The sequence below is a fragment of the Mustela putorius genome, unplaced genomic scaffold, assembly GCF_011764305.1.
Source record: "Mustela putorius furo isolate JIRA1106 unplaced genomic scaffold, ASM1176430v1.1 tig00000561_pilon_pilon_pilon, whole genome shotgun sequence".
In the NCBI taxonomy this organism is placed as follows: domain Eukaryota; kingdom Metazoa; phylum Chordata; class Mammalia; order Carnivora; family Mustelidae; genus Mustela; species Mustela putorius.
The window spans coordinates 1620644-1637984 of NW_025421415.1; the positions used below are offsets into that span (position 1 = coordinate 1620644).

Consider the following 17341-nt stretch of genomic DNA (forward strand, 5'->3'; position numbering starts at 1 on the left):
GGTTGCATGTTTATCAATCTCAAAACGTGTGTGATGCACTACAGTAAAATCAGTCCACTCCCGAGTGTGTTTTCCTATCAAGCCACTCAGCCACTCACCATTCCTCAAGTCCCAGTCCCCAGTTACAACTTTTTGGAGAATGACTGTAGAGATGATGCACAAACCTTTTCCATCTCGAGGGGGGGCTCCTTTGGCTTTAAAACTATCCACTGGGGCCTTTGTATCTGTTTCCAAAGCAATGCCTATCTGTATCTCAGTCTTGAACTTGGTGTATTTATTGCTCAACAACTGGTACCATTTTGGAGCCTGGAGAGTAAAACAAAACAAAACCACTTTAATCATTAATAGGCAATCAACGAGAGTGGGCAGCATTCTATTAGGTTCCTAATATATCCCCTGTCCTTCCTCAGTACTTTCTCCTCTTTTAAAATATTTTTCATTTTCCTCCAAAGACTTTAATCCTGCTTGGGAAGCTAACTGAACTTCCTCTTGGAAAAAAAAATAAGTAGTTTCTACTACCAATTTTCCATTTCCCTAAACCCTCATTTTTCATTTTCTCTGGCATACCTCTGCTGCCTGATCCCATCTCTGCTTTGTTCGGCATGTATCAAATGAGGCAAAAGGAAAGCTAGTGGTAACAAAAAAACACCAACAAAATACTAAAGCAGAGACCTCAGGCAGAGGGCTGGGTTACAAACCATGCACTTGATGGAAACACAAAGGCTTTCTCACAGAATCAAGGATCCTTGATTATTCTAGTACTGGTGAGCAGTCTATAACTCAAGTCAGCCAGCGCCATCACGGCCCAGGACCTCCTGTTTCATTCCTGCAGGAGCACCACCGTCGCTCACGGAAAGACGCTCCGACTTTGACCACTGTTACATAAAGCCATAGAAGCAGGTGCTTTTACAGATCAAAAGCAAAAGCTGCTGTTGTGTATCAAGTTACATGTGACACGTAAAAGAGGACTAACTAGGCCACAGACTTTAAAAAATCCACACCCAAGGTAAAAGCAAAAAACTCAAGAGTCTTGTGCTGTATTTTTTATGATGGATATTTTATCATTTTAAGTATGAGCCTGAGGAAAGCATTTCAGCAACTCAAAATTTATGACCTATTTTTCTGTTACACAACTTAGAATAACAAATCTGGGTTTTTCTGTGTGGATGTTCATATATGGACAATTTATTTTGAACTTCATATATTCTACTCACCAATTCAAATATTTCTGCTAATAAACAGGAGAGAATAAGCAAGACAACATCCGGGTTTCCTAAAACTCTTAATTCTGAAACATTTCTCCTTAACAATGATAGAGATAAAAAACCACTAGGAGGACAAAGTGTCCTATAGTACCAGGAGTGGGGCCAGGGTGGGGGAGAAGAGAATGCCAAGAGCATTTACGGACATGACCTCCTCTTAGGTATCCTCCCCCTAAGAGAATTCACTTTCTCTGTAACCAAAGACACTGCACAAGTGTCTAGATCAAGTAGTAAAGCTAGTTAAGTAAAATATCAGGGGCACAATCATGGTTGCAGGGCTAAGACTAGAGAGAGAAAACTTTTTTCAGAAGTGGGTGCAGAGAACTGAGGAGGAGTATCCAAAGAGAAAGAAGAGACAGATTCTTTTTATTTTTTAAGATTTTATTTATTTATTTGAGAGAGAATGAGTGAGAGAGAGCATGAGAGAGAAGAAGGGCAGAGGGAGAAGGGACTCCCCAAGGAGCTAGGAGCCCGATGCGGGACTCGATCCTGGAAGTCCGGGATCATGACCTGAGCCCAAGGCAGTCGCTCAACCAACTGAGCCACCCAGGCGCCCAAGACATTCTTTTTTAAAACATTTTAAAATTTCAGTTTCTTCTCAAGGATTCCAAATTCGGGCTAAGCTAACTGGCCCATTTGTAAATATCATGGCTACCGCAGCAAAAATGTTGGTAACAGATCCATTTTCTTCACAGAATCCTAATTTAGGATTCTAGTCAAGAATAAAGGTCTTTGGGGCGCCTGGGTGGCTCAGTGGGTTAAAGCCTCTGCCTTCAACTCAGGTCCTGATCCCAGGGTCCTGGGATTGAGCCCCGCATCGGGCCCTCTGCTCAGCAGGGAGCCTGCTTCCTCCTCTCTCTCTCTCTGCCTGCCTCTCTGCCTACTTGTGATCTCTGTCTGCCAAATAAATAAATAAAATCTTAAAAAAAAAAAAAAGAATAAAGGATTTCAAAAGACAAATGTGTGTGTATTTACCTTCTTATCTTAAGAGAGTTGTGAAAAAGGTTATCCAACAAAAGCTGAAAGGAAGCACTTCCCAAGTCAGTGACGTAAGAGATTTTAAGAAGATGGAAGAGACATTTTCAGTAACAGAAAGCACTGAGCTAGGAATCAAGATCCTAAATTCTTTTTCGGGGCGGGGCGGGCAAGTGAAGGCAGGGTGGTGTGGGGAGACGGCTGTTTCAGTCATCTGAGAGCACTTCACGTGCTCTGACAGCTCCAGGAGGAACACAAGGAGCAGGACCCAGAGAACACGATCAGAAGGCTACCACCACAGCCACGTTAGAAAAGCACGGTGGCTTCGGCCGCAAGGGCCATGGTGAGAATGGAGAAGAGTAGCTGGATCAGGAAGTGGGGCTGGAGGCCTGAAACCCAATGGAAAGGGCTACAGAGGTTGAAGAGGGGGGGTAGAGAAGACTCCTGGCCTTCTAGGCTGCACGCCTGGAATAGGAATAGGGAGCACTCACTGAAGGGAGCACCACTACAGGAGGCTTACCACTAAAAGCAGAGCTTGGCAGGTAACTGAGCGCTGAGCTCCAGGTAACAGCAACATGACCAAACGTTCTAGCTCAGAAAGAACATTCTTTGAGAAAGACAGTTCTAGGTCAAAGAAGGGACCGAAACCTAAGAAGTGCTCTACTGGCTCCAACCCCCCTTTTCCCTGACCATTCAGGTCCATTATTCCACCACCTTTTCAGCAATCTGGTATCTACTAAAAATCGTCAACTAACAGAATCGGTAAGAAAACATCCAAGGCTACTACCTGCTTTGTTTCTTGAGCAGTCCTTAAGTCTAGAACAATGTAACCTATAGTCTCCTTGGCTGAAGATACAGGATCCAAGGCAAAACACTGTAGTTTGATAGGAGTACGCTGCAACCTGTAAGGTAACAACTTACATTAGAAATAACGTAGCTCCTGCTTAATTCTGAAATGATGTTCTGTTAGCTTTGAAAAAGCTGGTCACTACCGTAAAGTATATTATAATTTTGTTGAATAACACTGTTTTCTGAAAAATTCAACTGACATTAATGATTAATTAAGCCTATTTATCTTTATACCAAGTAATATTCAAAACCACGTCAAAAATCTTGGTCTCCTCATTGGAGATGGTCTAGGACAGTGTTTTTCAAGCTTCTGTAATATGCAGAACTCTTTTCAAGTGAAAAACTACCATGACTCCTCAAGACTGATTTCAAAATATTTTCCTTTTACTGTCACATACACACATAAAACTACAAATATATGTATGGGCCTAAAGCTCTTTTTTGACTAAAATAATGAAACAACCTTAGGAATTAACTGCCAGAAAAATCACAAACTACTCCAGAAGTCATTAAAAACACAATTCGGATCTTCTCTAAGAACTGATTACCCTTCCACATGCCCCAAATAAATCCATGGGCTCATTTAGCCATAGGAAAAAACAAATTTCTTCTGACATTCATTTTTTAACTCTGCAATTTTATTTGCTCTAGTCCTAAGTCACAGCAATGAATGATTTTGTGTTTCCCAGAAAAACAAAAACAACAACAAAAAATATTTTCCATGCCTTTTAAAATACAAGTATCTGTCCTCTTGCCTGTTTCTAATCATCTGGGTCCATGAAATAAGACGTTCTAACTTTAAGCCTGTTTTATGTACTGATACCAAGTGTTTTTATGTCTAAAATCAAGTATAAAAATAAATCAATAAATAAAATCAAGTATAAAACTAAGTAGAAGGGGGTCTCTTCTGTAATTACTACATACATATCTCTATATATCGTTAGCAAACCAGGTCAAGTGTATAATAAATGAAGTGACAGAAATTACAAGGAATTCCAACCCTTATTTAATACTGGGTAAGCATCATCACAGCCCTTCTAGAATAGTTACTTCTCTTCTAGAGTATCTATTCTCTCAGAAATCAGGGGGTAGTTGCAGGGGGCAGTTGCAGAGGTTAGTAAGGTACCCTCCAGAGCTCAAGTGGTTGGGCTCTAGTGCTATCCAGCTGACAAGTGACTTCGCTTCTTGGGCCTCAGTTTTCTCACCTGAACTGGGGGGAAATCCTAACACCTGCTTCATAGGTTGTTCCGATGCTCAAGTGAATTATTATGGCCAAGTACTCTGAAAAATCTCCTGGCACGTGACAAAAGCACTAAACATTATTATTATTGTTACTAAGTAAGATAAAAATTTATTCACCTCTAGGAGCCCAGAGAAACAGAGCAGAAGGAACGGACAGTAAGAGTCACCTGTGCTGATGGAGGGCTTTCCTGTCGATCTCCCAGGCTAACTCGGTAGCAAATTCTGGCTGGTCAGTGTGCTCCACAGGGTCAGTAGCCAACTGCTCTCCATCAAACTTTGCCTCCACTACAAGCAGATGCTTTGGACGCTTGGGGAAATGGCGACCTGGAATAAAAGACCACACAGGTGAATTAAGAGCATACAAAAATCAAACATCATCTTTTAGCACATGGTTTTAAAAACTCATCTGCATCAGGCTGACTTAACATATTCCACTACCTACCTACTAACACGTACTCAGACGTACAAATTCATGATCCTTAAGAAAGGGATCGAACTGAAGACTACAAGTTGTAAATTAGTGCTTCTCAAAGGTTAACATGCATGAATCATCTGGGGACCCTATTAAAATATAGATTCTGGTTCACTAGGTCTAGGATGGGCCTGAGAGGCTGCATTTCCCATGTGATGTCAATGCTGTTGTCCTTGGTTCACCCTTGGAGCAGCAATGATTTCAGTGACATTTAGAATTAAACAATTAAAAATGTGATGCCACCAATTTTAGATATTACTATACCGGCTGTTAATATAAAAGAGTGAAGTCATCCAGAGAGTCAGGAAATAATCAAATAAGCAATCACCCATCAACCTTCATGTTAATTTACCTCTTAACATGGTTGAGAATACTCAGCCAATCAGCCAGAGAAAAGCAGTCACATGTATTCATTCATTCATTCAAATCTCAAGGACAATTTTGTAAATTATTGAATTTGGTACTGCCTGACTCTGTTCTTTCACTGGTTACTGAAGGCCCAGCACGTCCAGCAAAAAGAGTGAAACGGTACTCGCCCTCAAGGAATTGAGGGTCTAGTGGAGAGAGACAAACTGAAGACACTGCAAACAGGAAGCTGAAGAACTAAAGCACAAGAATCTTATCGTCCACCTGTTCACAAGTTTGGTGAGGGGCACTTTGGTGAGACGAGCACTGACACCTATTAAATAAATGCATCCCAGCTGCTACTCACCCTGGCACAAACTACGTCGTATGCAAGGGCTCCGAGAGATCTTGATTGCCATCCTGTGACCTTCCACCTGAAGCTCTCATTGGAAACTCCCCGCTTAGCAGTCCTACCACATAGCACATGGCTCTCTCAACCAGCTATCAGAGAGGCCTCTCTCTGGACATCATTTTGAGCTGCTCTAAAAGATCACCAGCTTCCCCAAATGAAATCCATCAGTACCAAAAACAAAGATAGGGACGCCTGGGTGGCTCGGTGGGTTAAAGCCTCTGCCTTTGGCTCAGGTCATGATCTCAGGGTCCTGGGATAGAGTCCTGCATCGGGCTCTCTGCTCAGCAGGGAGCCTGCTTCCCTTCCTCTCTCTCAGCCTACTTAGGATCTCTGTCAAATAAACAAATAAAATATTTTAAAAATAAAAAAACAAAAAAGAGAAACAAAACAACAACAAAAAAAAAACCTTTATTTTCAGTCCCTCTACCCTAACTATAAGCTCCAACTAGCCTGACAAAAGAATATGTACTAGAAGGAACTGGTGCCTGCCTCCTTCCAAAGACAATACTTAGGAGAACAGAAACCTTGTCTTTTTCATTCTTAGCATCCACTATATAGCCCCAGTTTTGCTCATGGTAATTTTCTTTTGAATATAGGGCATTTCCAGAGGTGCAGTCAAGAAACTGCAGGTAGCTCACTATAACTGAAGAGCTGGGAACAGGACAGGAGAGGAGAGCAAACTGAAAGGCAGGCAAGCAGTGTGTCATAAAAGGCCATGAATCCTGTTCTAAAAAGTACAGACATTATCCTTTAGGACACTGAAGGATTTTAAGACAATTAGATTTGCATTTCAAAAAATCACCCTAGAGAGTAATGTGAGCAACAGAGATTCTCTGAAAAGGGGGAAAAAAAAATACCATTCACCAAACAGACTACTGAAAAGGTAACTACTAGAGCCTCAAAACAGGATGCTCAAAGTGGAGAAATTTTCATTCAGACGTTTACATGAAACCCCTAGTATTATTCTAAAAATAAAGCCAACAAAACTCGGGGACCATTTGGAAGGTGCAGATGGAGAAGGAACCCAGGTAGGTGAGGACTCTCAGGTTCTGGGCTTGAGGCAACAACACGGAGACGATGCATGGAAACACAAACAAAAGGAGAGTCTGCAGGGAGGCCCACCCTCCAGGGTCAGCCGTATTTGTGGCAACACCTAACTGACTTCCCTAAAGCCAGGTTCCCTTCCCTGCACAGTCCCTGCAAAATTTGCAAATGACGCTCTCCTGCTTAGGAATATGGGCAGGCTCTCTCTTTTTTAGAACATTCCCTCTAAACTCCTTGGCTTTCAAAATCCTCCAAGGTCTATTCACTCCAATTACGCAAGCTTATTTTACCAGAATATTCCTCAGTGTTCACCTCCCTTGACCCTGGGCATCCTGAAGGCCTCTCCACCATTCTATCCACCACACTTGCTCCATCATTGGCCTGGGTTATCTAACCACCAGCAAGGACTTTCTTCCACCCTTACTTACCGCTCTCAGTGCTGAAGCCATCATCCCCACTCACCCCCCAAAACCTATATTTACGGCCCACATCCAGTAGTTTTCATATTAGAAAGCATCCCAACATAAGGTGCCCTGCAGATCAATCTGATCTCCCCAAGAAGACAAAAGCCTGCAAGTTGGAAACGACAAGAGTGCCCTTTATTTTTGCCTTTTATGTTTGGTTTGCTGCCATGCTACAGGGCGCAAGAACCAGGTCCAAAAGCTTTTATTAACCAAATTACAAGGGGGATTCAATTCTCTGTCTTTTAACAATGAGTAATGGAACAGTGAAAAATGCCCCAGCACTTTACAGTCTCTGGTCAGCCTTCTGTCCCACAACTTATTATAACTCATTCCCTCTCATCCCCCGCAACAGTGGTAGGCCTCACAAAACACCTCCACTGGTGGTTTTTAAAAAAAAAAAAAAAAAACCAAAACCACCAGCCATTGCTCTGGCCCACTCAAGGCGACTGTTGTCACAATACTAGTAACTTGTCCTCACTCTCCCTCCCAAATCCTATGCCTCCCCTCTTTCTGCCACCTACTCCCCAACCACAGGAAATTTAAGCACTTGCAGAATATGCCTTGCTTTTCCATACCTGTAAGTGCTCCTTGCTCTTCTCTTCCTATGGAAAGCCCTCCCTTCCTTTAAGACCCAAATCAATGTCACCTCCGCTGGGAAACCAGTCCCCAGAGCTGGTCTTTCCTTCTTCCACGCCCTGAGGAATCACCCACCTTTCCCCATGCTCTCCCCTGAGTTTTTAGGGCTAGGGATCTTGCTTCCTTCCATTCCCAGCGCGGGGCCTGACACTCAGGAGGGCCTCCGATGAACAAATGCCCCTGATCCAACCAACCGCACTTCAAGCAAGGCACGTCCGGTGGACCGTCTTGACAACTCCAGTCTAAGTCCCCTACCAAGACCCGTAAAAAGGGAACGGCCTCCCGCCCGCGGTACTTCAGACCGCAGGAAATCTGCCCCGCGACCCGAAGCCAAGTTCTCACCAGTGGGGTCACCGGGAGGCCGCTGAACAGAACGTGCGTTGCAGGCACACTCCGCTCACAGATAAAAGTCATCGACAAGCTGCCTCGGATGGAAATCGTTTTTCCTACATTCTCTGGGGGCTCCGGCTCCTCACGCTAAATACCACGTATCCCTAATAGCTCTCGCGCTCCCTTGGGTTGGTTTTTAAAATCAATCGCCTCACAGACCTGACTAGCTCCATCTATGAACATGTCCGGGGGGGCGGCGGGGGCCGGGGGAGCGCGAAAGCAGCGATTCTTAAGGCTAACCAAGCCTCGGTCGCACGCCACGGTCACAGCTCAGCAAGCAGCAGCTGCAGAAGCCAGCCCCGCGCCGCTCACCTTCTAGGATGGACACGACGATGAGCAGTTGGTCGGACTTGGAGACCATGGTCGCGCTGCGCGGCCCGCAGGCGGGGTCTGCTTGGGGGAAGAAGGACCCGGGTGAGACGCGGCAGGCCCGCGACCACCAGCACGGCTCCCGGCGGGGCTCCCACCGCCCGCCCGGGGGCTCCCGACCTCGGGACCCCGCTCCGCGGCCCGGGCCTGCCGCCGCCTGCAGCGCGCCGGGCAACCCGGCCCCGGGCCGCCAGCCCAGCCCTCGCCCTGCCCCGACTGAAAGCAAAGGCAAAGGTTGCTCGGCCGCCCGGCCCGTCCGCAGGGAGCGGCGAACCCGCCGCCGGAAAACCTTTTGCCGCCTGCGTTGCAGCTTTTCAAACGCCCGGGCAGCCGCCGCGGCATCCGCCGCGCCTCGCTTCCGCCTAGCAACCAGGCTCGCAGGCCCAGTGCCGGGGGAAAGCTGGAGGACAAAGGGTGATAGAGACCAGGGCAGTGGCGGATAGAACGCCCCTCCTTTCGCTTCGCCTCCTGCCCTTTTATGCTATGTTCCAGAGCCCTTGGGAGAAGACGCGGCCATTGCCTCACAGCGCCCCCTGCTAGCGGGACGGGGGAAGGCGGGAGCGTTGGCGGGACACGACTGCGCAGGCGCACTACTGCGGCCGACGCTTCCTGCAGGGCGCCTACGAGGAGCGTGGATGTGGTGTATTCTCGGTTTTTGCACCCCCAGACGCAACCTGGGAAATACAGCAGTGGAGATGGAGAACTCTCGCGGGCACACACACAGACACACGCACACACCCCCTCCGTTCAGATCCCCAGCGTCACGACTGCTTAAAATTAAGTCTGAACTGAAAAATCCCTAAGTAGGACGCGCACCGCCCCGCAAACGTTCCCGTTTTGGAAAACAAGTAGCGTCAATACGGTAATTACTTGTAACTGCTGGCGGTGACGTAAACTCGCCGAGAATTTCCTGAACTTGAGAAATTACCCCGAAAGAAAAACACTGTCACGTGGGCAGGGAAATTAAAAGTATAGGTTCTACGGCCCCCTGACGAGAGGGTAACTAATTAGCACAATCAAGACCCAAATTAAACAAAGCACATCCCCCCCCCTCGCCCCGCCCCGCCCCGCCCCACAACCTTCGGGCTTTATTTTACGACCGATTAGGAATCCTCTGGAGGTTATAAGCTTGAAACTGAACCTGGTGTGCGGTGGAGGGGGTGAGTAAAGAGGAAAAAACAATCCCCATCCCACCGCCATTGGGTGGGCCTAAAAGGAGAGGAGAAGAATATGCACTTTGGGTTAGACGACTTCGAAGAAGACCCTTTCCGTCCCCTTCCGAGCTCCCTGAAATGAGGCATTATGCAATATAAAACCGAAGTAATGAGCTACTTTGGGTTCATCGTCGAACAATGCATTCTTTTGTGTAAGATGTCAAACAGATTCAAAAGTAGATAGAATGATAGAGTGAACCAGCAAAGACCCAAAACATGGCTTCAACGATTATGATTGAAGACCCATCTTCATCTGCTCTGTGAATTTGGAGGAAATCCTTAACATTGTATCAACTCATCTCTTTAAATATGTACCTCTATGGGCGCCTGGGTGGCTCAGTTGGGTTAAAGCCTCTGCCTTCTGCTCGGGTCATGGTCTCAGGGTCCTGGGATGGAACCGGAATCAGGCTCCCTGCTCAGTGGGGAGCCTGCTTCCCTCCTCTCTGCTTACTTGTGATCTCTCTGTCAAATGAATAAATAAAGTCTTTTAAATAAATAAATATGTAAATACGTAACTCTTAAACATAGTATATCTTCCTCAACCTCAATTGCATAAAAAATTTAAAAAACAATTCCTTAGGGGCGCCTGAGTGGCTCAGTGGGTTAAAGCCTCTGCCTTCAGCTGGGGTCATGACCTCAGGGTACTAGGATGGAGCCCGGCATAGGGCTCTCTGCTCAGAGGGGAGCCTGCTTCCTCCTCTCTCTCTTTGCCTGCCTCTCTGTCTACTTGTGATCTCTGTCTGTGAAATAAATAAATAAAATCTTTTTTAAAAAAATCTAATACTTTAAAAAAAAAAAAATTCCTTAAAACCTTTAAGTGCACACTCTTCAAATTTCCCTGATGATCTAATAATTACTTTTCAGTTGCTTCGTTCAAATCAGGATTCGAAGAGGTTCCAAAACACAGTGTATTTGGTTGATCTGTCTTTTGTGTCTATTCATGTAGAGGTACTCACTTCCATTTTTTTCTCCCTCGAAACTCTTCATTAAAGAAATTGGTCATGTACCCTGGGGAGTTTACCACAGTCTAAATTTTGTTGATACCAGAACAATGTTATTATTGAACACCTCACCTGTTGAGCAGTCTAATGAAGATGTCCAGTCCAGATTGACAATACTTGAGATCAGCAAACAGATCAACAACAGTGAGCCAAATACAAGCTTATTATGGTGTAAACACTATTTAGCTTAAACCCTAGACAAAAGGAACCAATCTTCAAAGCAAAGAATGATTCTGGAAGTCAGAGTTTGGGACCTAAATCTACTATCTTATGTTAGGTGACCTTAGGCAAGTCACTAGCCCTCTGAGCTTAAATTTCAGCTATACAACAGTAGTATACATAATTTCTTAGTTCTGGACTTAAGTGTAACAAAGGGCATTTATTTATTATCTTTTTACATGAACAGTAACAGACCTTAAGTTACTAGATGTACAAGAACTAGGAGATTGCCATCAAGATGTCTCATTGTTTTGTTTTAGGATATTTCAGGCTGAAAAGCTAGATTGTAAACCACCACTGAATGTCAGAAAATAATCTCAAATCAAAAAAGAAAACTCTGACAAACCATTAAAATTAACCAAGAAACTCTTTCACATAGTAAAATTTTCATACAGTTCCTTTTATCTGGACTCTTTCCAGCAACATTTATGGCCCAAGACAGGAAGGATCAGGAGCCCTGCCTCTGTCCGTTCCCTCTTCTTCCCCCTTCTCACCACACAAACACACGCACATACACACTCACACACACACACACACATGCACTTATTACAATTTCAGACAAACAACATGAGCACAGTAACTGAACACCTGTGATGTCTAAGAGCATGGTCCAGACCCTGACCTTCCAGACCCTGACCTTCCAGACCCTGACGTCCCCCTTCAGGCAGAGGGAGGGAGAGTGGAGGCAGTAACTTCTACTCACTCAGCATCTGCATGACTTGACTTCCAGCCCAGCATCTGATATCATTAAACCTGGCAATGAATTTGGGTGCCCTTACTCCCCTGAAGAAGGGTCACTAATGTCTATGGCAAGAGAGGCAGGGTAGCCCAGTAGTGAAGAGCCTTACCGACCTGTCTCCCAAGTTCCACTTTGTGACCTGGCCACGTCTGTTTTCTCTGAACCTCCGTTTTCCCTTCTGTAAAACAGGGATAATAGGTGTTCGTGAAGATTCGTTGGCGTTACTTCAGGGAGAGGCCCCAGCCATGATGAAATCTCTGAATGCGGCAGCCATTTTGATTGTTGATTTGGACAGATATATCATTGTGTCATTTGTTTTTGTTTTTTTTTTTTTTCCTTCTGGTCCTGCAAAGAAAACCAGCTTTTTTATACTCCCTCAGTTTGGCCTATATTTATGTTCTAAGGGTGATGTAGTCCTGAAACAGTTTCTCTCCCTGACTCTTAGGAAAGGCCACAGCAGGGCGCTCCAAAGTCACACACTCGTTCAGGTCAGGCAGGTGCTAGTAACAGTGTCAGGTGCACAGAAGCAGAGCCTGGTGCCTGCCCAAAGAGCAGCCCTTCCCAGCCCAGCTGCTTATGGCCAGGTAATAAAAGTCAGGCTTTCTAAATTTCCATAAGAAGCTAGAATGACAGAAATCAAGAGTCAGACACTTAACCAATGGAGCCACCCAGGTGCCTCCCTCATCTGATTTGTTTTTTTTTTTTAAAGATTTTATTTATTTATTTGACAGACAGAGATCACAAGCAGAGAGGCAGGCAGAGATAGAGGGGGAAGCAGGCTCCCTGCAGAGCAGAGAGCCTGATGTGGGGCTCAATGACCCTGGGATCATGACCTGAGCCAAAGGCAGAGCCTTTAACCCACTGAGCCACCCAGGCACCCCCTTCATCTGATTTTTAAATGCCAGTTATAGCGGCACCTGTTGTCTGACTCTTTTTTTTTTTTTTTTTTAAGATTTTATTTATTTGAGAGAGAGAGCATGAAAGGGACGAGGGGCAGAGGGAGAAGCCGGCTTCCTGATGAGCAGAGGGCCTGATGTGGGACTTGATTCTGGGACTCCAGGATCCTGACCTGAGCCGAAGGCAGTTACTTAACCAACTGAGCCACCCAGGTGCCCTGTTGTCTGACTCTTGATTTCGGCTCCAGTCATGATCTCAGGGTCCCTAGATGGAATCTGCCTTCTGTCTCAGCAAGGAGTCTGCTTCTCCCTATGCCCCTCCCCATTGCTTGTTCTCTTTTTCTCTCTGTCTCAAATAAATAAATAAAATCTTTAACAACAATAAATGCTGGTTATTAATTTCAGCTAAAAAACAAACGAACAACAGCAACAGCATTACAGGAGCCAACCAAAACTTCTTTCAATCACACTTCAGTTACCTCTGGCATTAATTCAGGAAGGTGGTTCTAATGGGTATTCCTGAAGGGCAGAGAAAGGACAAGAGTCAGGAAAGGAGACAAGATCACCTCCAAGTGGGAAGGAGAGGACTGAAGGACAGTGTGCTGGGGAACCCCGTTGCACTCCTTAGCAGAACCTTCAGAAAGGGCAGAAGCGGAGATTAGCCCTGTGGGATCCCCAGGAAATGGAGACCGTAGCCCCCCATTTATCACCCTTGGCACAAGTTTTTATGCCCCTAAATTGACACAGAATCAGAAGACTCACTAGATAAGTCAGGAGACCGCAGAGGCTTGGATGATAGACTACTTATCAGTTAAGAGGAAGGGTAAAACCTCCTAACCCTCCACAAATATTTGCTTCATGTAAGAACCCAAACACCTTTGCACAACATTTTGTGCGTGCAGTGGGGAACCCCAGGAGCGACTGAGACTGACTTTCTGCCTGACAGGAGAAGCTTGCAGTCAAATGTAAGCATCTAAAGAAGAGCAACATTCCTTGCTCTCCCTTCTTTGTGGATTAAGCTTCTGGAAGTTCCTTTAGGCTGGGACGGGGTCTGAGGTACCTAGTGGCTCTGCCTCTGAGGCGAGGCACAGAGCAGAGGGTGGGAGAATGCCTCCTACTTCACAGAGAACAGACAGAGCTAGAGATATTTCTGCAACTGTGGGTAAGGCCTGTAGGCCAACCGAATTTGCTTTAGAAGGAGGAGGCCATGAGTAGAGCAACGGCATACTAGAAGCAGCAGCCTTTTGAGAGGACTTCTTTTTATTTTGTTTTTATTATTTTATTATTTTATTTTTTTTAAGTAGACTCCAGGCCCGGCATGGAGCCCAGCACGGGGCTTGAACTCACAACCCTGAGAGCAAGACCTGAGCTGAGGTCAAATTCAGACCCTCAACTGACTGAGCCACCCAGGCTCCTTGAGAGGACTTCATTTTAGGGGTAAAGGATGCAACAGATGTTCTATGCTGGGATGAAAGCCCAATCACTGGGACACGGTGTCATTGAGAGACACTCTATGACGTGATGGGACTTTGATTCACCTATTATGTAATGTCTCCTGTGTGTCAATTTCTTTCCCCTCTGAAAAGCTTCCTTTTGAAACCTGGAAGCCAATGGTGGAGGAAATGCTGGAGTCTGCCTACTCAGCTATCTAGAGGAGACATTCTCCAGGCTTCTGGGGGTTTTAGCCCACAGAAGTCTGACCCCATCAAACGGTAACATGGTCTTCCTCACTGTGAGATATCTCTGGTATAAGGGTTTTGGTTCACAATGAAATTACAAGGACACCCAAAGGGTAGCAAACCATTCCCTGTCTGTGTTACGACCACCATCAACAACCAGAAATTACAACAGACAAACATTACCCATCTCCCCCACCCTTCCGCCCCCATCATATGAATTTGGAGAAAGGCTCTAAACATATGGCCTGGATTCAGAGAAGACAGACGGCTCCCTCAACTTCTCACCCACATCCCTGAGTGATAGCACAAGCAGCGCCCACAGCCAGCAGCCAGCGCGCTTAGTCACCTCATTTCCCAAGTGGTATAGCAAAGCTGATATCCCTTGGCAGTTGCCTAAATCACTAAACTGCCCTTCCTAAATTACTGTGTGTTTTCACTGCCACTATAGGATTTTTCATTTGCAAAAACGTGTCCACTTCCAGGCAGAGTCTAGTCAGTGTAATAGGTAACAGTATGTTGGATGGGGACTTTGTTGCCTTGGAGATGTCACCCATGACTCAAAGGATGACAAAGAGGTTGTCGTGTCTCCTTCATTGTGACAGGCACCCAGAACGATTAAGGCCCAGAAGCCTCTCCTGGGCCACTTATCTCCTGGGCTGTGAGGAGGTGACCACCTGGTTCAGCACGACCATCGCCTGGGTAGCCATCTAACACTATGTTCAAACATGGCAGGCTAAGGAGTGGTTAGTGATAAGCCTGAGGGCCTTCCTGTTGTAGAGAGTGAAAGTGCTCCCCTTAGAAGCTTCTCCCTCACTCTCTCCCTTTCCCTCTGCTCCTCCCCCTGCTCGCGCTCTCTCTCTCAAATAAATAAATAAAATCTTCCAGGCCGAGTACAAAGGAGTGAGTCAACAGGAATTTCTCACAAAGGTGCGTGGGCATGCTAATTAGCAGCTCACTATAGATACTTAAGTAGGAAAAGAGAGAGAGAAAGAGGCTGTGAGTCTATATGGTTATGACAGAGAGAGAGAGAGAAGCCTACTTTGTCTTGTTGTGTCAAAAATGTGTGCGATTCCCGTGGATGAAAAGAATATGGTGGTAGGTCCCATTCATTGAGCCATTCTGGTGTCCAAGAAGCCAAGTCACTAGGTGAGGAGGCTGCAGCCTTGAGAAGCTATGGGGTCGATTCCAATATGGGAATTGATCTAGTTCCAGAAGAGTTGAGCAGGAGGAATCAAAAATGACTGAGTGAGGGTAGGTCTTTGAGAATACAACACATTGCACTGGGAAGCTCCCCCATGCCACCCCCAACAACATTGCCACTAGATGCAATTCCCATGTGTGTCCCAAGAGAAACAGCATTTATCGGGGAGTCACTCACAGGACATCAGAGACAGATCTTGAACAAAGAAAGCGCGACAGACGAAAGAGGACCACAGCTGCATCTGCGAAGTTAGGGATATTTGCTGCTGTTCCCCATCTTGGATCCCAATTCTTTGGAGGATTAAGGGTCTCCAAAGAAAGGGAAGACAGAGGGTGAAAAAGTGGATCCCATTTCTTGCCCCATTCAAATACCATAGGTGGAAACTTTGTTGAACAGGGAAAATGGGAAGAGACGAGATTTCAAACAGATATGAGGTGACCTTTTAAAATGGATTAAATTGGACTAAACTGATATTTTAAGAGCTAGAAGTAATCAGAAACTTCTGATCAAGCTGTCATTCAGGGATAGGAGGAGACTCTGTGGAGCACAATTAGAAGCAGTAACTAGAGAAAAATGGAACCATTTTATATCTGTACCTTGACTGGGATCCAAGTGCAGAATCTTAATTCAAGTTCAGGTCATGGTCCCAGGATCCTGGGCTCCTTGCTCAGCGGTGAGTCCGCTTCTCCCTCACTCTCTCCCTTTCCCTCTGCTCCTCCCCCTGCTCGCGCTCTCTCTCTCAAATAAATAAATAAAATCTTCTAAAAATGACAGAAATTTTAAAAAAATAATAATATCCTATCAAGTCTTCCAATCTTCCCAGTGACCCCGTGGAAAGAAAAGCATCTCTGCTTTTCATTACTTTTTAACACATGAGACAATGTGAAGTTGGATAACTGGAACAATTGGATAATAATGAGAGGCCAGATGGTCTGACAGCTTGTGTTAAGCGACCCCGGTGATTTCGAAGAGGGGTGCACGTATGACCTGAGCCCATGGAGCCATGCTAGGAAATGAGTAGAAATTCCCATATCCTATCAGAGAACAGCAACGTTAGTCAATAGTAAAAAAACCCATGAAGCTATATGGATACAATGGACATTTTTGCATGACTTAAAAAGAAAAAACTTGGAGCGCCTGGGTGGCTCAGTGGGTTAAAGCCTCTGCCTTTGTCTCAGGTCATGATCCCAGGGTACTGGGATCGAGCCCCACATCGGGCTCTCTGCTCTGCAGGGAGCCTGCTCCCTCCTGCTCCTCTCTCTCTCTCTCTGCCTGCCTCTCTGCCTACTTGTGATCTCTGTCTGCCAAATAAATAAATAAATAAAATCTTTAAAAAAAAAAAAAGAAAAAACTTAATCCTTCAAAGAAATTCATTTTGGATCACATCTTCAGCCTTTTCCCCACACAGACTCCATCAGTATCAACCCTCTGCTCTAGCTAAGGGGTCATTTTGATGGACTGGCTGAAAAGTTCATTACTGACATTTTTTAGCCAGATTCGCTTTACTATTCACGATACTGAAAGAGATAAAGACAATATCTAAAGGGAAGGAATGTCTTACTTCCGCATAGCGCTCTAAGGGCTTGGAGAAGATTGTACATTGAAGTCATTGAAGTCATTGTTATTTCAAGATGGTGGGAAGTTCTCAGGAAAGCTGACTTGAATGTTCTAATTACTTCAGATATAAATGGTTGGATGGTTAGCTGTGAGGTACTCTTGTGTGATACCAGAACATTAGTATACTCTATAAATTGTTAGAAAAATTTTAAAAAGATTTTATTTATTTATTTTGAGAGAGAGAGGAGAGTACAAATGGGGGATAGGTGCAAAGGGAGAGGGAGGAGCAAGGAGCAAGGATCCTGACGCGGGGCTCGATCCCAGGACCCTAAGACCCTGACCGGAGCTGAAGCCAGACACTTAACCGACGGAGCC

At 45.3% G+C, this 17341-nt stretch overlaps 1 protein-coding gene across 4 annotated transcripts in view; it reads right to left on the reverse strand.

The window, feature by feature from the left end:
- The window catches only part of CEP120 (centrosomal protein 120), an 81637-nt gene extending 72763 nt beyond the window's left edge, over nucleotides 1-8874 (reverse strand). Inside the window, exons 1-5 of one of the 4 annotated variants that reach the window (XM_045081420.1) lie at nucleotides 8750-8874; nucleotides 8404-8481; nucleotides 4496-4652; nucleotides 3025-3139; nucleotides 165-306 (exon numbers count right to left, since the gene is read on the reverse strand). In XM_045081420.1, the coding sequence (XP_044937355.1) occupies nucleotides 165-306; nucleotides 3025-3139; nucleotides 4496-4652; nucleotides 8404-8452 (463 nt within the window). In that variant the 5' untranslated portion in view covers nucleotides 8453-8481; nucleotides 8750-8874. Of the gene's footprint in view, nucleotides 1-164; nucleotides 307-3024; nucleotides 3140-4495; nucleotides 4653-8403; nucleotides 8485-8580 lie in introns of all 4 variants that reach the window. The other 3 variants (XM_004761349.3, XM_004761351.3, XM_013060846.2) reach the window with 3 other exon arrangements.
- Nucleotides 8875-17341: the final 8467 nt, after the last annotated feature.